The 24,761-nt window shown below is 39.3% G+C and overlaps 1 protein-coding gene across 4 annotated transcripts in view; it reads left to right on the top strand.

The window, feature by feature from the left end:
• Positions 1-21,741, top strand: part of ENTPD5 (ectonucleoside triphosphate diphosphohydrolase 5 (inactive)) — a 52,249-nt gene extending 30,508 nt beyond the window's left edge. For 3 of the 4 annotated variants that reach the window (XM_072839305.1, XM_072839302.1, XM_072839303.1), the window contains 11 exons: positions 151-294; positions 5,534-5,609; positions 5,876-5,911; positions 6,245-6,333; positions 6,641-6,720; positions 7,563-7,624; positions 8,742-8,843; positions 9,520-9,660; positions 10,407-10,463; positions 14,175-14,290; positions 18,168-21,741. In XM_072839305.1, the coding sequence (XP_072695406.1) occupies positions 151-294; positions 5,534-5,609; positions 5,876-5,911; positions 6,245-6,333; positions 6,641-6,720; positions 7,563-7,624; positions 8,742-8,843; positions 9,520-9,660; positions 10,407-10,463; positions 14,175-14,290; positions 18,168-18,254 (990 nt within the window). In that variant the 3' untranslated portion in view covers positions 18,255-21,741. The remainder of the gene's footprint in view (positions 1-150; positions 295-5,533; positions 5,610-5,875; positions 5,912-6,244; positions 6,334-6,640; positions 6,721-7,562; positions 7,625-8,741; positions 8,844-9,519; positions 9,661-10,406; positions 10,464-14,174; positions 14,291-18,167) is intronic. The other variant, XM_072839306.1, reaches the window with a different exon arrangement.
• Positions 21,742-24,761: the final 3,020 nt, after the last annotated feature.

The following is a 24,761-nucleotide window of genomic DNA, read 5'->3' as shown; positions in this document are numbered from 1 at the left end:
GCAGAGAGTGCCAGGAGCCCTCTGCTGCCTCACTCTTAGTGTCCCCCAGAGCATGTTGAGGGAAGAGACATGCTTCCCTCTGTGGGAACTGTTCACTGGATATTCACTGGATGGACTGTTTACTGGATGAGTAGGTCATCTCTTTTGAAGGGTGCTGAGACTGTTCAAGGACTCTTAGAAGTGGCCAAAGACTCAATCCCGCAAAGTCACTGGAAAAGAACCCCGGTGGTCCTGAAGGCAACAGCAGGACTGCGCTTACTGCCAGAACAGAAAGCCCAGGCTCTGCTCTTTGAGGTAATGTTTGAAGTCCTTTGCATCTTGAATAATTCCTTTTCCCCTATGTGAATATTTTCTCTAAGGGTTTTTAGCTCTCTGGAGTGTGACTGCTACCTTTAGTATTCCACCATTGCTATAGCATTGGGGTAACTGGGCTCTTATTCTAGCTACTTATTTACGTTTGTAAATGTTACTCTTGAATTTATATAGCTTTTCCTAAAGAAGTTTAAAGTACGTTCTGTTCGTGATACTCTTAATTCCCTTGTTAAAGCAGAATCATAGAAATGATGTTTAGCCCACTTTATTGAGGTATAACTTAAAATATGTACCTTTTAAGTGTGCAGCTAAATGAATTTTGACAAATATAGAAGTTTACCTGTACCCTTTTGCAGTCCGTTTACCCCTTCCCTGAAGTCAGGCCACCACTGATCTGCTTTCTGCCATTATAGATTAGTTTTGCTTATTCTTATATTTTATATAAATGTGTAATTATACAGTTTATGTTCTTTTTTTTTATATCTCTTTTTCTCTCAGCATAAAGGTTTTTTTTTAATTAAATTTTTAATTTTAGGGGTGCCTGGGTAGCTCAGTCAGTTATGTATCTGCCTTTGGCTCAGGTCATTGAGAGTGAGCCCCTTATCAGGCCCCTTGCTAAGCAGAGAGCTTATTTCTCTCCTAACTCTGGTTGCTGCTCCCCCTGCTTGTGTTCTCTCTCTCTCTGTCAAATAAAAAAAAAAAAAATTTTTTTAAATAATTTTTTAAATTTTAATTCCAGTATAGTTAGCATACAGTGTTAACCAGTTTCAGGTGTACAATATAGCAATCCAGCAATTCTGTACATTGCTCAGTGCTCATCATGATAAGTGTACTCTTAATCCCCATTACCTATTTCACCCATGTCCCCTCACCTTCCTTCTGGTAACCATCAGTTCTCTATAGTTAAGAGTCTTGTTTTTTGTTTGTCTCTTTATTTGTTTGTTTTATTTTTTAAATTCTGCATATGAATGAGACATGGTACTTGTCTCTTTCTGACTTACTATGCTTAGCATTATATTCTCTAACTTCATCCATGTTGCAAATGCAAGATTTCATTCTTTATGGCTGAGTAACATTCCATTGTTTATATATACCATATCTTCTTTATCCATTCATCTGTCAAAGGACACAGGCTACTTCCATAGTTTGACCACTGTAGACAGTGCTGCAATAAACATAGGTGTGTATGTGTAAACATAGGTATGCATCCTTTTGAATCAGTATTTTTTGTATTTTTTTCGGTCAATACCCTATAGTGCAATTACTGGATTGTAGAGAATTTCTATTTTTAACTTTTTGAGGAACCCCCATACCATTTTCCACAGTGGCTGTACCATTTTGCATTCTGCATGAAGGTTCCTTTTTTTTTTTAACATCCTCACCAACACTTGTTTCTTGTGTTTTTGGTTTTAGCCATTCTGTCAGGTATGAGGTGATATCTCATTGTAATTTTGATTTGCATTTCCCTGATGATGAGTGATACTGAGCATCTTTTCATGCATCTATTGGCCATTTTTATGTCCATTTCAACTTCTTAGATAAAAAATTTAGAGAGTTTTTTTTAAACTCAATATTTTTAACATTACTGAACATTTATTTTGTAAAAATAACATGTAAACTAGTAAGATTTAAATTACATATTGTGAAAAATGTTTATAGGTGGGATCCCATTTTAACAAAAATCACAGTTGGGGTGCCTGGGTGGCTCAGTTGGTTGAAAGTCCAACTCTTAGTTTTGGCTCAGGCCATGATCTCTGGGTCATGGAATTGAGCCCCAAGTGCTTGGCTTGAGCCTCTGTGCTTGGCTGGGAGTCTGCTTGAGTATTTTTTCCTTTCCTTTTCCCTCCCCCTCTGCCCCTTCCCATGTGTGTGTGTGCTCTCTCTCTCAAATAAATAAAAAAAATTTTTAAAAATCACAGCAAAAAACTATTCTGTGTTATAGGTGTGCTAATTCCGAGCTCAAAATCCATTTTCCTTTGACTATCAGCGCAGAGGGCTTAAGTCCTTGTCCAAGGACAAACTGCCTAGAGTGTCGTCTGCATGAGAATCTGAATTCGGACTCCTCATTCATTTTTTCTTTTATTGAGCATATGAGCTTACCATGTACTGGGCATTGGTGGAGTTCCCAGGGATATTCTGTAGGGAGCAAAAAATGGCAATTAGTCCATGTCCTGGCAGAGCTTGCATTCTAGTTGCAAGCAGACAGAAACTAAACAACTCACTACGAAGTATGTCAGGTACTGTAGATAATACAGAGAAAGAAAAGAAGGGGAAGTCAGCTAGGGAATGCTGGTGGTGGTGTAGAAGGATATGACTTTAAATAGAATGGTCAGGAAAGACCTCATTGGTAAGATGCATTTGATCAGAGACTTGAGAGGAATAAAGAAGCAAGCTATACAAGACATTTGTAGGAAGACTATTTCAGGCTAAAGAAATAACAAGTGCAAAGGCCTAAAGCAGGAAATGTGCTTGGTATGTTCAAGAACAGCATCCCAGGAGGTCAGAGTGGCTGGAGGGGAGTGAGTGATGGAAGGGAAGTAGGAGATGAGGTCAGAGAGATGTGCGGGGTTTATCATGATGGCCCTTTAAGGCACATGTAAGGACTTTGGCTTTTTCTCTAAGAAGGAAGTCACTGGAGGGTCTTGAGCTAAGAGGCAGGATCTGGTATCTGTTTTAAAAGCACCACTCTAGGGATCCCTGGGTGGCGCAACGGTTTAGCGCCTACCTTTGGCCCAGGGCACCATCCTGGAGACCCGGGATCAAATCCCACGTAGGGCTCCCGGTGCATGGAGCCTGCTTCTCCCTCTGCCTATGTCTCTGCCTCTCTCTCTCTCTCTCTCTCTGTGTGTGTGTGTGTGACTATCATTTAAAAAAAAAAAAAAACTATAAAAAAAAATAAAAAAATAAAAGCACCGCTCTAGAGGTGTCTGGATGGCTCAGTTGGTTAGGTGTCCAACTCTTTTTTTTTTAAGATTTTATTTTTATTTATTTATTCATGAGAGACAGAGAGAGAGAGGCAGAGACACAGGCAGAGGGAGAAGCAGGCTCCATGCAGGGAGCCTGACGTAGGACTTGACCCCGGGTCTCCAGGATCACACCCTGGGCTGAAGGCGGCACTAAACCGCTGAGCCACCCAGGCTGCCCAGGTGTCCAACTCTTGATCTCAGTTCAGGTCTTGATCTCAGGGTCATGAGTTCAAACCATTCTGGGTGTGGAGCCTACTTAATTAATAAAAAATTGGGGGGGACAGGGTGCCTGGATGGCTCAGTGGACCGGACATCCGACCTCATGGCTCAGGTCATAATCTCAAGATCATGGGATTTGAGCCAGCTTTGGGTTCTGTGCTCACTGGGGAGTCAGCTTGAGATTCTCTCTTTGCCCATCCTGCCCCAGTGCATGGGCACATTCTCTCTCTAAAATAAATAACAGTCAATCAAAGAAAGAGAGAGAGAGAAAGAAGAGAGAGAGAGAGAGAGAGAAAGAGAAAGAAAGAAAGAAAGAAAGAAAGAAAGAAAGAAAGAAAGAAAGAGAAAGAAAGAAAGAAAGAAAGAAAGAAAGAAAGAAAGAAAGAAAGAAAAAGAGAAGAAAAGAAAGAAAGAAAAGAAAGAAAGAAAGAAAGAAAGAAAGAAGAGAAAGAAAGAAAGAAAGAAAGAAAGAAAGAAAGAAAGAAAGAAAAGAAAGAAAGAAAGAAAAAGAAAGAAAGAAAGAAAGAAAGAAAAAGAAAGAAAGAAAGAAAGAAAGAAAGAAAGAAAGAAAGAAAGAAAGAAAAAGAAAGAAAGAGAAAGAAAGAAAGAAAAGCAAGCACTCTGGGTGCTGTATTAAGAATAAACTGTGAGCAGGGGAGAAGAGTGGAGAGAGAAATAGCAGAAACTGTCTGTGTTTATTCCTGTTTGCTTACCTATCTTCCGTTTAAAAGTTTATAGGGACACCTGGGTGGCTCAGCGATTGAGCGCCTGCCTTTGGCCCAGGGTGTGATCCTGGAGTCCCAGGATCAAGTCCCACATCGGGCTCCCTACATGGAGTCTGCTTCTCTCTCTGCCTATGTCTCTGTCTCTCTTTCTCTCCATGTGTCTCATGAATAAATAAATAAAATCTTAAAAAAAAATAGTTTATTTATAGATCACTTAACTGGCTTTTCCCGGATGAAATAGGGTCCAGAGGTCATCACATGAAGCATTTCATCCTATCAGGAATGAGAACAGCCAGCAGACCAGAGTTCCTTCTATTGCTGTTTGGAAAGTGTCCCCCCGCCTCATGATAATCATATAAAAAAATAAGACATAACACCCATGTCACTGACCCATATTTATGGAGAGTCATTAATGTGTGAGATGTTCATTCCTTTCTCCTAAAATAGTATAAATAAATCTAGATCTGGGGTCTCTGTGAACTCTTGAGGCCTCAGCCATGTGCCAGAATCTAACAAGGGCTAACAGCAGAGTAGGCCAGCCTATGGACATGAGCCCCCTTTACCAGCAAGGACAAAGACCTGCAGAATTTGATGGGAGAGCAAAAGAAATATTTCTGTAGCCTCAGGAGCTGCCCAGGCTTAACTCTTCTCTATCATCTCTTTATCTTATCATCTAAGAAATGAAGTGGGGGGATCCCTGGGTGGCACAGCGGTTTGGCGCCTGCCTTTGGCCCAGGGCGCGATCCTGGAGACCTGGGATCGAATCCCACGTCGGGCTCCCGGTGCATGGAGCCTGCTTCTCCCTCTGCCTATGTCTCTGCCTCTCTCTCTCTCTCTCTCTCTCTCTCTGTGACTATTATAAATAAATAAAAATTTTTTAAAAATTATAAAAAAAAAAAAAAAAAGAAATGAAGTGGGAAAGGGTCCTCCTAGCTTCCAGTGTACCCAGGCAGGATTATAAGGTGTTTAAAAAAAAAATTACAGGATCCTGATTTGAGCTGGAAGGGGTCAAATATATGCCCTTTCCTAGATGCAGTTCACCTGTTAATTTCTGTAGTTTGTTTGAGATTGATTTTTTTTTTTGAGATTGATTTTAAGTCAGAGGAATCCCTGTGTTTTTGTTTTTACAAGAAACCAGTAATTACTTATATAGTTCCTTCTCTAGTTTTTTAGGGCAAAGAAATGTTCTGCTAAAATTTTATCTAGGGAAATGAAGAGTATAGTTTTCTAATAAGCCTTAATAGGATATAGCCAAAATATGGAAATGCTTATTGCCTTAGAGAATCCAGATTTTTTCCCCTTTTTCTATAGGTAAGAGAAATCTTTAAGAAGTCACCTTTCCTGGTACCAAATGACAGTGTTAGCATCATGGACGGATCCTATGAAGGTAGGAGAAGTGTTGATACATGTTCTGGGGGGAGAGGACCAAGGTTAACAAAAGATTTGATTAAAGGAACTAGGAACAGGGATGGGGGTGCTAAAGTAAAAAGAACTAAACAAGGAGAAACAAATAAGCGAGGAGGAATGGGATAAGAGAAAACGGAATGACAGGGAGAAGGAAAATGTGTATTTTAGACACAGAATTTAGAGAAAACAAAAATAGGGTCAAGGGAAAATGCTCTGAGATGTAATCCATTTTTCTCTCTCTTTCAGGCATATTAGCTTGGGTTACTGTGAATTTCCTGACAGGTAATACATTCTCAAGTTTATTCTAAGACAGTAACTGGGTTTCATGCAGGATCAAAGAGTAAAAATTTCGTTTTGCTTGTATTGTGCTTTTAAAGAAAAGAAAGAAAGAAAGGAAAAGCTAGGAAGTTAACATTTATAACTGTCTTCAGGGCCTCAGCTACAGTAAGAGTCCTTATAGGTTAGCATTCACTTGCAGTATTTGGGGCCAGGAGCCAGTGGAATATTTATGGAACACCTGCAAAGTACAACCAAGAGCAAGAGAGAGATTGCAGACAGAGGAGTGTTGGGCTGTCCTGGAAGCAGAAGATATTCAGAGCTGGCTCTCATTCACAGGTCAGCTGCATGGCCACAGCCAGGAGACTGTGGGGACCCTCGACCTGGGGGGAGCCTCCACCCAAATCACATTCCTACCCCAGTTTGAGGTGAGTCATTTACATGAAGGCCTGGTTAGCAACCCACTTTGCAGGCATATCATGGTGCCAAGAAGGTAGTGCTGCATTTTCAGACAGCAGCTCCACCACAAATAGGTTGAGTGGAGTCAATGACTGAATAAACTTCCTTTGCCCCCTTACTGTTCAGAGTCCCTTTGATTCCTCTAGCCTTGGGAGATTAGCTGCTTAGTCTGTCTCTTTCATTGCTGATTTTTTGGGGGAGGAACGGGGATGGTGGTAGTAAGACCTTCAAACATTGCAGATCCTAAATAGTCTTTTTGCTTTTTCTGATTTGCAGAAAACCCTGGAACAAACCCCTAGGGGCTACCTCACTTCATTTGAGATGTTTAACAGCACTTATAAGCTCTATACACATAGGTGAGGAGAGGGGACAGGGAGGAATATTTCATGTTGTATGATTCTCCTAACTTTTCAAAGCATTTTCACATCTGTTATTGTATCTGACAAGCCTCACAAAGTCCCTGCCAACCCGCAAAGGTCTGGTAACTGAAACCAGAGCCACTTACCAAAGCCCAAGGACTCAAGAGGTTTCTCCATTCTTGGCCTCAAAAGTATATAACTTAAAGAATCAGAAGTTTTCTCTAAAGAAGGGCGCCTGGGTGGCTCAGTTGGTTAGGCATTTGCGTTTGGGTGAGGTCATGATCCCAGAGTCTTGGGATGGAGCCCCAATTGGGCTTCTTGCACAATGGGGAGTCTACTTCTCCCTCTCCCTTGTCCCTCACCCCACTCATGCGCTTGCTTTCTCTCTCTCTCTCTCTCTACCCCCACCCCAAATAAATAAATAAACTTTAAAAAAAGTTTTCTCTAGAGAGAGGACACTTGGAGAATCTTCAGCCAAAGCTCTGTGCCAACTCCTTTGAGGTTGCTTTCAGATGTTCAAAATCCAACCTAGGATTTGATCACAGTGGGGCTAGGAGCTAAGATAATGAGAGCTTTTCTGGGAATGATTCCCAGGGCGGGACCCTAGGAAGTATCACTGTCTCTGGCCTTTAAATCATAGGCACGGAAAGTTCTGGATGGCCTTGATCTGAACTGTGTAGAAATGACTACTTGTCCACACAAGATGAGAAGGTCATAGAGACCAAGGTTTTCCTCCCTTCAGAGGGAGACAGAGAAACCATGCTACTTTTGAAAGAGATAGCTTTAGGCTGGAGAACTTCAGGACCAGCATGAAATTAAGTCAATCCTGTATTTTACAGTTACTTGGGATTTGGATTGAAAGCTGCAAGACTAGCAACCCTGGGAGCCCTGGAAACAGAAGGTTCGTCTAGGTACCTGTGCTGGTTGGGGTATGGTGAGAGTAACACCAATACTCAGCTTACTTTTCCCCTTCCTTGACAGTGATTCTGTGGAGAAAAGGGTTATGCTGATTTAGGAAGGATGTGTTATGTAATGAACATGATAATAGCAGATTCTTTTTCTACTTTATGTTATGTTCCGTTGTTTTGGTATACACTATTAGCCATTTCTAGAATGAAGTCTATATATAGTCACACAGTCTGTGACAAGGAGGCTGCAGTGTGCAGAAATTCAAAGCTCAAAGAGTGAATTTGGCAGAAGCTTGCTCAAGCCCTTAGTTTTACATGGGGGGTTCAGGAAGCAACATCAGTACACCTGCAAGGTGAAATTACTGAGCAACTTTATTCATATCTTCAAAGATAGTAGAGCAGTTAGGAACTCAGCTTTTGGGGTCAAGCAGAACTGGGTTCAGTCCCTCTTTGTGATTTGGGGCAAGTTAGCAACCTTTCTGTACCCCTTTGCATTTAGAAAAGTAGCCCAACCAAAGAATATTTAAGAAGCTGAATGAAGGGGATCCCTGGGTTGCTCAGCGGTTTAGCTCCTGCCTTCGGCCCAGGGCCTGACCCTGGAGTCCTGGGATCGAGTCCCACATTGGGCTCCCTGCATGGAGCCTGCTTCTCCCTCTGCCTGTGTCTCTTCTTCTCTCTCTCTCTATCTCACATGAATAAATAAAATCTTTAAAAAATAATAATAAATAAAAATAAAAATTCCTGTCATAGGGAATTTGGCTGAGCGGTTTAGCGCCGCCTTCAGCCCAGGGCGTGATCCTGGAGACCCAGCATCGAATCCCATGTCAGGTTCCCTGTATGGAGCCTGCTTCTCCCTCTGCCTATGTCTCTGCCTGTGTCTCTCATGAATAAATAAATAACATCTTAAAAAAAAAAATTCCTGTCATAGGATGCAGTCATGGAACTACCTACTTTTTGGTAATTCCTTTCAACTTTACTAGCTTCTTGCTTGCATGTATGCATGTGTCTCTCACTCTTGTGCACGTGTGCATGCGCTTGCACGCTCTCATTCTCTCTCCCGCTCTCTCTCTCTCATCCTTGCCTCTTACTTTGTGGTCTGACTTCTTTCAGGGATTGATGGACACACTTTTCGAAGTGCCTGTCTACCGAGATGGTTGGAAGCAGAGTGGATCTTTGGGGGTGTGAAATACCAGTATGGTGGCAACAAAGAAGGCAAGTGATGTTTTTTTCACTGATTGAAATTACCTTTACAGTTGAAATCTGGAAAAGTTCCATGAGAAGTGTTTTCCAGAACTCAAGAGAAGCTTTTTTCTGGGACTCATTCCAAATAGGTCTTAGTATGCTGTAAAGGAATAATGTGAAATGACAGTGAACAAGGCAACTGTCCCTCTGTCCTGCTCTTTCCCTGCCCAAGTGCTGTGGGGATCCATTAGAAACCTGTTCTTAACCTGCGTCTAATGCTTTAAGGGTCTCTGCCCTTAGCAAGGAGAAATTCTATCTAGAAACTCTAGATTCAGTTAATGTTTAGCTTTTTAAATTATAATAATACAACTAAGACAATAGAAGAATTCATCTTAGATATTATAAAAAGCAAAGACCGTAAAATCAAGGAAAAAACTTAATTTCTCCAGGGAAGGAAACAGATATGAGACTTCTGATTGCTTCACATAAATATCATTGACATAGGCTAGGCAGCAGATTGAGGTTGAATATGGCTATTTTTGGTGAACACAGGGAGGGAAGCTGCCTCTATGGAATTTTGCTCATCTTTGTAAGCTCTTTGTCCTGAACCTCAGCTTCTTCTTTCCTTGATCCTCCTGCTGTTTCTTTGTTGGCTCCAGCAGCTTGCTTCAGAGAGCTCTCATTTTTCTCACCTTTGCCCTGGCAGGGAAGATGGGCTTTGAGCCCTGCTATGCTGAAGTGCTAAGGGTGGTCCAAGGAAAACTTCACCAGCCGGAGGAGGTCCAGAGAAGCTCTTTCTATGCTTTCTCTTACTATTATGATCGTGCTGTTGACACAGGCATGATTGGTAAGTTCACTGCAGGTATCAGCTATAGAGGAAACTAGGAGGGAAGCTGTCCTGGGAAGGGAAAGGAGAAAAGGAATATTTGAAATGCTTTGTCATACGTAATCACACTACTCTTCCCCAGTGCTGACAATTGAATGACACTAGTTGCAGCAGAGGAAGAATGAATAGGATTAAGTATCCTTTGGAGCTAGAAAATGGCCTAAACAGATACACATAAAGTCTTTTTTTTTTTTTTACATTTTTATCGAGATATAATTGATAGAAAGTAAAATGAATATTTGAAGTGTACAATTCAAAAAAAAAATGAAGTGTACAATTCACTAAACTTTGACATATGTGTATACCCATTAAGCTATCACCAAAGTCAAAATAATGTCTCTTGCCCCAAAGAGTTTCTCCCTCCTACTTTATAATTTTTATTTCCTTATCACAATAGTAATGCTTTTTGTTAGTTCTGTGAATATATGTACGTGGTCTGTCATGGCCTGAGATATGAATTAATTTCCTATTTCCTATTTTCAATTTTTTTAACAGGTCAATTTTTTTTATTGTGGTTAAATAGACATAGAATAATTATAAATAAAATAGACTACACAGATTATATTGTATGGATATGTCATGTATATTTATCCCATTCTGTAATGTTAGAAATTTTATTTCCAATTTTTCATTATTATAAGTACCACTAGGATACATTTCCTTGTTTCCTTGAAAGCTTTTTGACATTAACTACTGTTTCATTTTAGATTATGAAACAGGGGGTGTTTTAAAAGTTGAAGATTTTAAAAGAAAAGCAAGGGAAGGTAAGTGCCAATGGAAGCCTTTGAAGAGAAGTCCATGAAGCTGTGCCTGCCAACTCTAGTGACCTTAAAGTGACCCAGAGCACCACAGTCAGCAGAAAGCCTCTCAGAAGGCTGGTTTCCTAGTTTGACTAAGAATTAAAAGCATTAAGTGGCATAGAAATCCATGGGAATACAAGAGGCTTTGGGCATTATGGTGAAAATCTTTTCTTCTTTCTACATTTCTTCCTTCCTTTTTTTTTTCTATCATTGAAATATAATTGACATACAATGTTGTATAAATTTCAGGTGTACAACATATAGATTGGAAAATTCTATACATTACCTGTGCTCACCATGATAAATATAGTCACTCTCTGTCTCCATGAAACATTATTACAATATTATTGACTATATTTCCTATGGTATACTTTTTATCTCTGTGACTTCCTTATTTTACAGCTGGAAGTTTGTACCTCTTAATCTCCTTCACCTATTTTTCCCATCCCCCTACCCATCTCCCTTCTGGCGACCACCAGTTGTTCTATTTAAGAGTCTGTGTTTCTCTTTGTTCATTTGTTTGGATTTGTTTGGATTCCACTACCATATAAGTGAAATCATATGGTAGTTGTCTTCCTCTGTTTGACTTAACTTCACTTAGCATAATACCCTCCAGGTCCATCCTCATCATAATAAGTGACAAGATATTCTTTTTTTTTATGGCTGGGTAATATTTCACTGTGTGTATATGTGTGTGTGTGTTTGTACACACATAAAGAAGATATGAATATATATATATATATATATATATATATATATATATATATATGGATCAAGCCTCATGTCAAGCTCCTTGCTCAGCAGGGAGCCTGCTTCTCCCTCTCCCTCTGCCCCCCATTCATGCTCTCTCCTTGTCTCAAAATCTTTTTTAAAAATGTTGCAATAAATATAGGGGTGCTTAAATCTTTTTTTAAAGGTTTTATTTATTTATCCATGAGAGACACAGAGAGAGAGGCAGAGACATAGGCAGAGGGAGAAGCAGGCTCCCTGCAGGGAGCCTGATGTGGGACTCAATCCCCGGGATCATGCCCTGAGCCAAAGGCAGACACTCAACCACTGAGCCACCCATGCGTCCCTGCTTATATCTTTTTGAATTGGTATTTTCTTTTTTCGGGGGGTGTAAATAGGCAGTAGTAGAATTACCAAATCATATAGTATTTCTAAATTTTTGAGGAACCTTCATAATTTTATCCACAGTGACTGTGGAACAATTTGCGTGAGGTCTCCCTTTCTCCACATCCTCACCGACACCTGTTATTTATTTTCTTTTTGATACTAGACATTCTGATTGGTGTGAGGTGATATCTCACTTTGGTTTTGGTTTGCATTCCCCTAATGATGAGTGATGTTGAGCATCTTTTCATGTGTCTGTTGGCCACTGTATATTTTCCTTGGAAAAATGTCTGTTCAGGTCCTTTGCCCATTTTTTTTCAAATACTTCTGTAAAGATTTATTTCCTAAAGTGAATAAAATAAGCAAATTATACTTTTTTGTACAATTCACATATTGTGTGAAATATTAAAACATTTTTTTTTTAGAGAAAAGGAGGGAGGGGCAGAGGAAGAGGGAGAGAGAATCTTTTTTATTTTTATTTTTTTAAGATTTTATTTATTCATGAGAGAGGCAGAGACACAGGCAGAGGGAGAAGCAGGCTCCATGCAGGGAGCTCAACGTGGGACTTGATCCTGGGTCTCTGGGATCATGCCCTGGGCTGAAGGCGGTTGAGTCAGTCACCCAGGCTGCCTGGAAGAGAGAATCTTAACCAGGCTTCATGCCCAGTGCAGAGCCTGACACAGGGCCCAATCTCCCAACCCTGAGATCATGACCTGAACTAAAATCAAGAGTCAGATGCTTAACCACATGAGCTACCCAGGTGCCCCTAAAATATAAATTTTAAGCATTTGAAAGTTATATGAAAGTATGAATAAATTAGGTTATTCTTTAGACAAGTTTCAGGATTGAGAATGCATTAAAAATGATGGTAGAGGTTGAAGGTTGACAAAAATAAAACATGTATATGGGAAAAGGTGTTATCTATGAAGTTAATGGGTGGAATAATAAAGTTGGAGACATTATTTGCAGCATATAAAATCGATAGAGGTTAATATCACTCACATATAAAATAGTCCTAGAGGGCAGCCTGGGTGGCTCAGCGGTTTAGCGCCACCTTTAGGCAGGTTTAGCGCCTGTCTCTCGTGGATAAATAAATAAAATCTTAAAAAAAAAAAAATAGTCCCGGAAATGATTAACATTTTATTTTATTATTTTTTATTAACATTTTATATATAAAACTTAATGTCTAAGTATTAAGTCATCACTAAAGAAAAATAAGTTGTATCAGTTTTCTTTTGCTTTTATTACCACTAATAAGTTCCTATAAATGTAGTGCCTTTGCCCATTGTTTTAATAAGTTTGTTTGTTTCTTTGGTGTTGAGTTGTCTAAGTTCTTTTTTTTTTTAATTTTATGTATTTATTCATGAGAGACACAGAGGGAGAGGCAGAGACATAGGCAAAGGGAGAAGTAGGCTTCATGCAGGGAGCCTGATGTGGAACTTGATCCTGAGACCACAGGATCTTGCCCTGAGCCAAAGGCAGATGCTCAACTCAGACGCTCAGACATCCCGAGTTGTCTAAGTTCTTTATATATTTTGGATATTGAGCCTTAATCAGACATACCATTTGCAAACATCTCCCATTCAGGAAGTTGCCCTTTTGTTGTATTAATGATTTCCTTTCCTGTGCAAAAGCTCTCTTTTTATATTTTTTAAATTTTAAATTTTTATTTATTTATTTATTTTTAAATATTTTATTTATTTATTCATGAGAGACACAAAGAGAGAGAGAGAGAGGCAGAGACACAGGCAGAGGGAGAAGCAGGCTCCATGCAGGGAGCCTGATGTGGGACTCGATCCCAGGTCTCCAGGATCACACCCTGGGCTAAAGGTGGTGCTAAACTGCTGAGCCACCAGGACTTCCCTTTTTTTTTTAAAAAAAATAAATAAAGATTTTATTTATCTACTTGAAAGAGAGAGAGCACAAGAGAGGGAGTAGCAGAGGGAGAGGTGAGCAGGGAGCCCAACGCACGGCTCAAGCCGAGGAGTGTGGGATCATGACCCAAGCCAAAAGCAGACACCCAACTGACTGAGCCACCCAGGCACCCCTGTGCAAAAGCTTTATAATTTGATGTAGTCCCAATAGTTTTTTTGTTTTTGTTTTCCTTGCTTGAGGAGATATATCCAGAAATATGTTGCTAAAGCTGATGTCCAAGAGATTACTGCCTGTTTTCTTTTAGGAGTTTTATAGTGTCAGGTCTCATATTTAAATATTTAATCTATTTTGAGTTTATTTTTATGTGTGATGTTCGTCCTTTTTTTTTAATTGAAATAGTGTTATTAGTATCAATGAAACACTGAGCACCAAAATATATGGGAAATAGCCACAGAGGCTTGCTTGAGAGAGTCCATGGAATTCTAGCAGGTGAGATGGGACATCAGAAATATACATGAGGCTGTAGTCTTGCAGAGGCTGTCAGTGCACACAGTTCTAGTCTTCAAGACTCTCAGGCATTGACCACATGGAGAATTCTGTTTGCTTATCCTAAGTCTGCATTTAGAGAAAACCGTACCCCTGCCAGGGACTGCAAACTTGAATTCCACTCTTCACTCTCCCTTTCAGTGTGTGATAACTTGGAAAACTTCACCTCAGGCAGTCCTTTCCTGTGCATGGATCTCAGTTACATCACAGCCCTGTTGAAGGACGGCTTTGGCTTTGCAGACAGTACTGTCTTACAGGTAAGAGAGGACTCCACAGAATTGCAAAACAGTCTACTTATCTGGGAATTAGGAAAAGGACTTGTGTGTGTAGTAATCAGAGTGGCTGCAGGTGGAATTATGAGGGGTTTTTATTAGGACTATGGATAAGGAGTGATACAAGACACCATGAATGTGGGAAATTAGCTTGATGCAATGGTAGTAGCTTCTAAGTGTATTCTCAGGCAAGCTTTCCCAGAGGTCACAGAGCAGAAAGGCTTGCATCCTAAATTAAGATGCCAAGTCACATGGTTTATTAAAGCAAGTTCAAAACTCAAGGCAAGAAGCAAAGGGAAAGAAATGAGATAGGGTGCAGGTAGGTTGGAAGTGCCATACTTCTTAAATCCTGGGTTCATATATCCTGCCTCTCTCTCTGCTACTGATAGTGTGGTTATAAGGACTGGAGCTGATGAAGGGAGCACAGGGATAGAAGGTACCTGGGACCATCACCCAAATTTGCTCAATTTGGAGAGGCATAGGGGCAAGTACACTGGCCTGTAGCATCCATTCACTCATTAGCCCATTGGATGGCTTTATTTGGCAGAGAACAAAAGGATGTCACCAGTGAGTGGCTCATTCAAGTTCTCATTAGTATTGAATGCCTTGTGTATATGAAGTATGTCTTATATACTTCCTTCAACATCCTTCACATGTGCCTCATGTATTTAATGTCTCTTCAATCTTGGGTCGCTCTTTGTCCTCCTATTCTGTCCATCTGTTCAGCACATGCAGGCTCCACTTTATCTGTAGTAACTTACTTACTCTAAACACATATGTTTCATCCATCCCATTTATTTTCTTCTGTACCATAATTGAATAATTGTACATTATGGTTACAAAGATGATTAAGATAAAATCTTGTCCTCATGTAGCATATAGTCTATTAGAGGAGATGTGACTAAAATATAAGGATGGCACAGGCAACTTTGAACTTTGGGGTCACATAGGTAGACTCTTCTTTATTTTTGAAGTGCCCTTGCTTGTGCCACTTCTCCCTCCTGTTTCCTCAGTTCCAGGTGAGTTTACATTGCCCTATTTCTTGTGTTATACAGATTTCATAAACTCCTAAACTTTGTACTAAGTTATTTGGATTTAGTGTGTTTTGTCTGACAAGAATATCAGCATTTAAAGTGCTTAACAAAGAATTACTTGCCAATAGAGTCAGTATCACGTAGTATCTAAAACATGGCTTCACTGTCCATCAAATCTGGGTTCACATCCTGATTCTGCAAGCTTACTAGCTCTGTAACCGTAAATGATTTACATACCTTCTAACTTTTAGGTTTCTCATTCAAATTTAGGATCCTTAGAGTACCTATTTCATAGGGCTATTAGAAAATTGAGATAATGTACGTAAAGCACAATGCCTAGCACAGAGTAAGTTATTAATATTGGTATTAGTAGTGTAGGCATTTCACACCAGTTGGGGATAGATTTGTGGATAAGAAAAGTCATCCTAAGTCTAATACATATAAAGTTAACTTCCTCTACTTAAGGATCAACAATAACCAAGTCATTTAAGGACAGTTTTCTGCCATTTCTAGTGCTGGCATCCTTTTAGTCTTTATTATTTCAGTGGTAGCAGAAATAAATTCCCTGTCTCAGAGGTCACTTCACTTCAACATCTATATCCTTGGGCTATCAGCCCCCTCCTGAGGGCAGAGGAGCATTTGGGGTAGGGGAGACAATTTGATTCAGGTGTCACAGGCTAAATCTCAAGATGACGATTCATGTTCTTCCCAGTTTTTGGCACAGTGACTAGTGTATATTTCATCAGATCAAACAGAAGTATTGAATCATAAGAAATTGGTCCTAGAGGGGCGCCTTGGTGGCTCAGTGGTTGAGCATCAGCCTTTGGCTCAGGGCATAATCCCTGAGATGGAGTTCTCCATCAGGCTCCTGCAGGGAGCCTACTTCTCCCTCTGCCTATGTCTCTGCCTCTCTCTCTGTGTCTCTCGTAAATAAATAAATAAAATCTTAAAAAAGAAAGAAAAGAAATTAGTCCTAGAAAGATACTAAATCCAGTCCACTGCTTTCAAAACATTTTTGTGTGTGGTGTTATCAATGGTGGGCATCATTGTTCAACAAAAGCTTACACAGAATGCCAGTAAAACTGATCAAAATGGAGCTATCAGGTTGAAGCAGAGGAACGGGGCTTGGAACTCCTTCAGCATTTGGCCTCCCTTTCTCCTTTGAAGCACTTCCAAGAACTCTTTAAAAGTTTTTTTTTTTTTTTTAAGATTTTCTTTATTTGAGATAGAGCACAAGCTGGGGTTGGGGAGGAAGGGGCAGAAGGAGAGAGAGAAGCAGGCTCCCTGCTGAGCAGAGATCCCGATGCTAGACTCTATCCCAGGACTCTGGGATCATGACCCAAGCCAAAGGGTGACGCTCAACTGACTGAGCTACCCAGGTGCCGTGAAGTCCTAAAATTCTAAGGAAAACAGTTTGACAAATACTAATATAATCCTCTTGTTACGTAATGGAGGAAATCAGGTCTAAACATTTGCCCAAAGTCACTGAACTAATTGAAGCACAACCCGACTAGAATGCCTTAAATGCCTTGATTGGGTTATTAGTGCTTAAGAAGTTTCTGTTGTTTACAAAGTATGAATTGAGAAGTTTAGTATGTTTTTTCCGACTCCTAAATCTATTCCTAGCTCCTCTTGTATTTAGTTTCGGGATCAGGGAAAGAATTCAGAAGCCTCTCTGTCTAAAAGGTCCTGTCTAGCAAAAGACATGAACAGAAATCTCACAGAGGAAGACATAGACATGGCCAACACGCACATAGAAAATGCTCTGCATCACTTGCCATCAGGGAAATACAAATCAAAACCACAATGAGATACTACCTCACACCAGTGAGAATAGGGAAAATTAACAAGGCAGGAAACCACAAATGTTGGAGAGGATGCGGAGAAAAGGGAACCCTCTTACACTGTTGGTGGGAATGTGAACTGGTACAGCCACTCTGGAAAATTGTGTGGAGGTTTCTCAAAGAGTTAAAAATAGACCTGCCCTACGACCCAGCAATTGCACTGTTGGGGATTTACCCCAAAGATACAGATGCAATGAAACGCCGGGACACCTGCACCCCGATGTTTCTAGCAGCAATGTCCACAATAGCCAAACTGTGGAAGGAGCCTCGGTGTCCAACGAAAGATGAATGGATAAAGAAGATGTGGTTTATGTATACAATGGAATATTACTCAGCCATTAGAAATGACAAATACCCACCATTTGCTTCAACGTGGATGGAACTGGAGGGTATTATGCTGAGTGAAATGAGTCAATCAGAGAAGGACAAACATTATATGTTCTCATTCATTTGGGGAATATAAATAATAGTGAAAGGGAATAGAAGGGGAGGGAGAAGAAATGGATAGGAAATATCAGAAAGGGAGACAGAACATAAAGACTCCTAACTCTGGGAAACAAACTAGGAGTGGTGGAAGGGGAGGAGGGCAGGGGGTGGGGGTGACTGGGTGGCGGGCACTGAGGGGGGCACTTGACGGGATGAGCACTGGGTGTTATTCTGTATGTTGGCAAATTGAACACCAATAAAAAATAAATTTATTATTAAAAAAAATAAAAGGTCCTGTCTAGAAGGTCTGGATGAGACCACTTTCTGGGCCAGAAGATTCAGAGATCAGATTGGCAAGTGTAGGGGCAATAAGCCAAGGCAGAAGGGAAGCTGTTACAGAGGAGGGTAGTGGGAAGCCTCCAAAGACTGGCCACTCCAAATTTTACCTTGGTTTGGCCATGTGGATGATCTTTGTAAATACTCTCTGCCTTGTGTCATGTTTGCTAGAGTTGAAAATTGATGAAAATGTGAGCCTTTTTTTTTTTTCCTCCTCAACAGCTCTCAAAGAAAGTGAACAACATAGAGACAGGCTGGGCCTTGGGGGCCACCTTTCACCTGTTGCAGTCTCTGGGCATCTCCCACTGAGGCCAACCCCCCTTCTTCTAAGGACTTCATTTGCCAACAAGCTTTTTAAAAGTAAAAGAAGAAAGGACTCAGAAATGTTCTGAGCTAGTCTGAGGATAGCCTGGACTGAAGCCCAACAGCTGGATTCATCAGGTAGAAGGGGCTTTTGGACACAGGTCTTGTCCTTGCATCTAGAAATTTGGGTCAAATTAATTTTATACATCTAATGTGAACTGTTGATCTAACCACTCTGCTTGCACAGCTGGCACCAGAGTCTAAATCTTTGAGATTCTTTGTGTGTCACAGAGCCAAAATGAATAGCTTTGAAACTTGGAGAATCCAAGGACTAGTCCCTGGGAACCAAAGAAAAATCTCATTTCAGCCCTTTGAGTGCCTCATTCCTTTGAACATACTAATTTTCCTCTTACATGTGAAACTAAGCCCACTGATTGCTATCCCATGACCTGTCAACACCAGTATTTTTCTCCTCCCTACACATTGCCATGTCCCACCCTTATTTCCACTCACCACCCTAAAAAAAAAAAAAAAAGAAAAGAAAGAAAGAAATATCTGGATTTACTTTTCATGTGTAATTCAAGGGAGAGAAAAAGGTAACATATCTGAAATTATGTGATCCTGCTTTGTGCCAGTTCTAGTCAGCCAGCTGCGAGCCATCCTAAATCTTGGCAGGTTGGAGAGCAGCTCCTAACTGTGCAGACCCTAGCATAAATAAGGAAGACATCCAGTCTCTAGGAACAGGATTTGGGGGTGTGTGTGTGACTCCCTTGAATAACTACCTTCTTTTAATCAACTTTTAATCAGACAACCTTGAGATTAACATATCCAACTTTACAGGAATGTGTGTATTCAGTGCTAGTACCTCCTCCAGGCTAATGTGTTTATAGTAATTTCTTATCCTAAACATGTTTTCTTTGTATTTCTAAGAAATACATCTACCCTGGCATCTAGATTTTGGCAGAGCTCCTTTCAGTTTTTTATTTTCTCCATTTATAGCAGTATCTCTTCCTGTCCTGGCCCTGATCATTTTAACTAATTTCCTCTAAATCATTTGCCTAGTTCCACAGTTTCTGATATCCTTCTTGGGTGGTACCTAACATTCGATTTGGTTGGCCATCTTGGCCCACATAGGTACTATGGATTCTCTTTTTGAGTTTGAGCGCACAGAGCTCTTGATTTTGTGAATTGTTTCCCTTAAAATTCATTATCTTGTATTTTTTTTTTTTTCGTGACATTATTCGCAGCTTGTCTATCCACTCAAGTGCTCTTGGACTTGAAAGATCTTTCTATAATCTGGCTCTTTTGCCTTGGCCCATTGCCTCCAGCTACTTTCCAACAGAGTTTATATCTCCCCAAACTTGTAGCCTTCACAGAAGACTCTTTCAGCTCCTTCAAAAAAGATGTTAATATCCCTGGCTCTTACATCAGCTCTTGGGGAGCTTTATTTCTTAGTCATTCCATTGAGTCAATAATATTTGACATGTGGTATGTACAAGTAACTAGGCAAATTTCCATATCCTCATCCCCCAAATTTTAGTTGTTTTTTACTACAATGTGGAATTTCTTCAGATTCTTCTGACTTTTATTATACTTAGGTCACTTTTATATCTGTTGTCTTTCTCAAAAACTGCTACATAATGAAATAAGAATCTTTAAGATTGGAAACAGCCAAAGATGTTGGCTGTTATGCGTTTGAGTCCCATGTCAACCTTCTGCCCATCAGAGAATTCCCTTAACACGTCCAACTGGTTATCATTCAGCTTTTGTTTAGGCATGTATTCAGAGAGCTCATTCCATTTTTGGACTGCACTGATGTTAAAAAAAAAAAATCCCCTTTATATTGAGCTGAAGTAACCTGTTTTCCCAGTGTCTTAGTTCTGCTCTAATCCCTCCTTCCACAGCCTTTCAGTCTTTTGATTAAACTCCCAAGTCCTTTATGGTCTCTTCTTTAACATACCATATGGCTTCTGGACCTATCTTGTCCAAAAAAGGAGAGTGTTAGAACCAGTCATCATATACTAAATGTTTTCCATATGATTAGGAAGAGAGACCATTTCCTCTAGTAGAAGCAAAGTTATTTTCCCAAAGGTAAACTGTGTTCACTAGACTCATCCAGCTTGATGGACCCAGAGAGGTAATTCCATGGTCTTTACCATCACAGCTTGTCTCTGAAGCTTATCAACAGGCCAGGTGGTCTTCAGCCAATTCCTTTGGTCCTCCCAGATACCTTCAGAAAGATTGGGTAGATGCCATATAATTCCTGAAGTGTATCTACATATATTCTGGTTATCTTGATAAGGACATTTGGAGAATAAGTGTATCCAATTTGGGAGCAATTTGGAATGAGAATTTGTATTTCTTAGAAAAAACAATTTTTCTACAATATCCTTTCTGCCCTTTAGTGTACCTTTTGGGTCTCTTATTAAGGGGTCCTACAGAATCTAATATTGCTGGTTGTTTCCTTTCTGTAAATGTGTTTGTAATATTTCAAATACTAAGGACATGGCCTGTCACATAGTGGATGTTCTGTGTTTTTTTACCTTCACCATCATATGATGAACATCCTGTGTAGGTTGTAGAGGTCCTTGCCTTAACATTCTTCCTGTGTTGCCTGATTTGGTTTGCATACTTCTGAAGTCCATGTTCTCCTTACCTGGGTGAGCCACCTTTCCATTTTTTGTTAAAGATGACCTTTTTTCCCTATAGTGACCTTTCTGGACTCTGCCAGTACTCACACAGCTTTTCACAGTAACTGTCATATTCCATCTAGGCACATTTTTCCTGAGACTCCAGGAAGGTTTGTGACTGTCACTTTTTTTAACATCTTAAAAATTTTCTGCATTTGCCTTGTAAAGCTTCCCCTGTGGTAACAAATTTCTCATTCCTTCAGGAATTATTTCAGTAGCTTAGTTTGGTTCAAAAGCAGACTGTTTATTCTCATTTCACCTTCAAATCAGACTTCTGGGCAAGATATTTTTCAATGTACAAATCCAGTGGATGAACTAATCTCCTTAAAAGAATTCTCTGGTACTATGAAGTGAGGTTTTTCAAAAACCCAAAGCAAGACACCCCTTCTCCTGCAAGTCAGCCACCAGTCTGCAACCAAACATGAACAGATTCTGCTGCTAATCGAATTTCCTTTTTGACCTGATTCCTTTTGTCAAACCTGTGCAATTAAATTATTTATTGTTTTATTACTGAACAGACAATGGTGTCCCAGAGAGGAACCATAAATAAAATTGAAACCTGGTGCTGTGATAAGGAAATAACTAACATTAATAAGATTTTTTTCCAGAAAGTCCAGTGTGCACTTTAACAAAGGTTCACGTAATTTATGTGTCATTTGCATTGTGTTAGGAATTTTAAAACAGCAATTCTAACAAAAAATGCATGAATTGGGTATTTTTAATTTTTATCTTCATTAGAAAGCAATTGTGTAAATTTATGACCAGCATTAAAAAGAATTACATAAATCTTTTTTATTATATAAGTTTCTGGTGTACAGCTTTATAATTCAACATCTGTATACACTACAAAACGATCACCACCATGAATGTAGTCACCAATGAACCATCTCCTCCTCTAGTAACCACTAGTCTGTCTTCTGTGAGGTTTATTTATTTTGTTTGTCCTTTTGTTGAGATTTCTCTATATAAGTGAAACTGACTTTTCTCCATTACATGTGTCCTTGGCTCCTTTGTGGCAGAACAATTGCCCAGATATATGTTGATTTATATCTGGGCTCTCTCAGTCTCTTCCTCTTGATCTCCGTGTCTGTTTTATACCCATACTGTACTGTTTTCTTACTGCAGCTTTGTTCTTCTTTCTCAAGATTACTTTGGCTATTCGAGATCTTTTGTGTGTGTGTGTGTGTTTTTTTAAAGATTGTATTTGTTTATTCATGAGAGACACACAGAGAGAGAGGCAGAGACCCAGGCAGAGGGAGAAGGAAGCTCCCTGTGGGGGGCCTGATACGGGACTCAGTCCCAGAGACCCTGGGATCATGACCCAAGCCGAAGGCAGACGCTCAACCAATGAGCCACCCAGGCGTCCTCTTTTGTGGTTCCACACAAATTTTAGATTTGTTCTAATTCTGTGAGGTGTATTGTTGGAATTTTAAGAACTACTTCAGTAAATCTGAAGGTTGCTTCCGGTAGTGTGGAGATTTCAATTACAGTAATTCTTCCAATCCATAAGCACAGAATAACAATTTGCTTCTTCAGTGTCTTTCATCAGTGTTTTATTTAAGTGTCCAGCTCTTTCACCTCCTTTATTAAATTTACTTGGTGTTTCTTTTTGATGCAATTATAAATGGTATTTTTAAAAATGAGATTTCCTTCTTTCTGAGGTTTTATTCTTAGGGTATAGAAACATAACCAATTTCTGTGTATTTATTTTATATCCTGTAACTTTACTGAATTTTTTTAGTTCTAGCAGTTTTTTGATGGCATCTTTAGGGTTTTCTATATATATCATCTGCAAATAATGAGTTTTACTTCCTCTCTGATTTGGCTGCCTTTTATTTCTCTTTCTTGCCTAATTTCTGTGGCTAGGACTTCTAATACTATGTTGAATAAATTAAAGGAATAAAAGAGGCAAGAATGGGCATTCTTGTTCCTGTTCTTAGATGAAAGGCTTTCAGCTTTGTGCCGTTGAGTATGGTGTTAGCTATGTTTTATATGGCCTTTATTGTGTTAAGGTACAGCCCCCATTCCCTGATGTGCCCACTTTGTTGAGAATTTTCAACATAAATGGATATTGAATTTCGTCACTTTTTCTACATCTATTGAGATGATAAAATGACTTATCTTTCTGTTAACATATCTCATTGATAGATTTCCATGTGTTGAACTACCTTTGTGTCCCTGGAGTTAACTTGATTGTGGCATATGATCTTTTGTAACATATCATTAGATTAGATCTGCTTATCTTTTATTGAGGACTTTTGCATCTATATTCATCAAGGATATTGGCCTGTAATTCTTTTTTTGTGGTATCTTTGCCTGGTTTAGGTTATTATAGTAACAGTGGCCTTATAAAATGCAATTGGAAGCTATTCCTCCTCTTTTGGAAGTTTTGATAGGTATTAAATCTTCCTTGAAAGTTTGGTAGAATTTGCTAGTGAGGCTGTCTAGTTCTGGACTTTGGCTTATTGCAAGGTTTTTAGTTTACTGTTTCAATCTCATTAGTAATCAGTCTATTTTGTTTCTTCATGATTGTTTTCAAATTTTTATATTTCTAGCATTTTATTGACTTCTAGGTTTTCCAACTTGTTGGTATGTAATTGTTCACAATAGTCTCTTAGGATCCTTTGTATTTCTGTGGTATCAGTTGGAACTACTTTTTATTTCTGATTTTGAGTCTGCTCTTATTTTTTCTTGGTTAGTCTGCTAAGGGTTTATAGATTTTATCTTTTTTAAAGAACCAGCTTAGTTTCATTAATCTTTTTTACTGTCTTTTGTCTCTCTTTCTGCTCTAATCTATCTTCTATAATTTGGGGCTTTGTTCTTTTTCTAGAGAGTTCCTTTAGGTATAAAGTTACATGATCAGTCTGAAATTTTTGTTTCTTTAAGTAGGCATGTATTGCTGTGAACTTCCCTCTTAGAACTGCTTTTGCTACATCCCATATATTTTTGTATGCCATATTTCAGTTTTCATTTGTCTCTAGGTACTTTATTTCTTTGAGTTGATGACACATTCATTCTTCAGTAGCACGGTATTTAATCTCACATTTGTGGTTGAGTTTCATGTTATTGTGATTTAATTGCATACCAAAGATGCTTGATAGGGTGTCCACTGTCTTTAATTTATTGAAACTTGTTTTTTTGGCTATGATTTGTTTTAGAGAATGTTATTTGTACACTTGAGAGTATTCTGCTTTTAGATGGAATGTTCTGAATATGTCTGTTAAGTCTATGTGGTCTTAAGTCCAGTGTTTCTGTTTTTTTTTTTTTTTCGTCTGAATGATCTATCCATTGATGAGTGGAATATTAAAGTTTCCTGTTACTGTATTGCTTTCAGTATCTCTTTTTAGGTCTGTTAGTATTTGCTTTATATACTTTGGTGCTCCTATGTTGAGTGCTTATATGTTATACCTTCTTGCTGGATTGACTCCTTTATGTAATGCCCTTTTCTTTAATTATTAGTCTTTAAGGTCTGACTGGAGTATAGCTAATCCAGCTTTCTTTTCATTTCTATGGAATATCTTTTTCTATCCCTTCCAATTTCAGTCTGGGTATGTCCTTCTGAAGTGTCTCTTGTAGACAGTAGTAGGTAGATGTGTGTTGTTTTTTATCCACTCTGTTTTGGTTGACAAATTTGGTCCATTTCCATTTAATTATTGGTAAGCATATACTTACTGCCATTTTGTTGTTTTCTGCCTGTTTATGTAGTTCTGTTCTTCTCTATCCTTGTGGTTTGATGGCTTTCTTTACTGTTATGTTTAAATTCATTTCTCATTTTCTTTTGTGTATTTACTATATTTTTCTCTTGTGGTTACCATGAGGTTCA

The sequence above is a fragment of the Canis lupus genome, chromosome 9 (genome assembly GCF_048164855.1).
Source record: "Canis lupus baileyi chromosome 9, mCanLup2.hap1, whole genome shotgun sequence".
In the NCBI taxonomy this organism is placed as follows: domain Eukaryota; kingdom Metazoa; phylum Chordata; class Mammalia; order Carnivora; family Canidae; genus Canis; species Canis lupus.
Note: the sequence above shows the minus strand (reverse complement) of the source record. Positions and strands in the feature narration are given on the sequence as shown.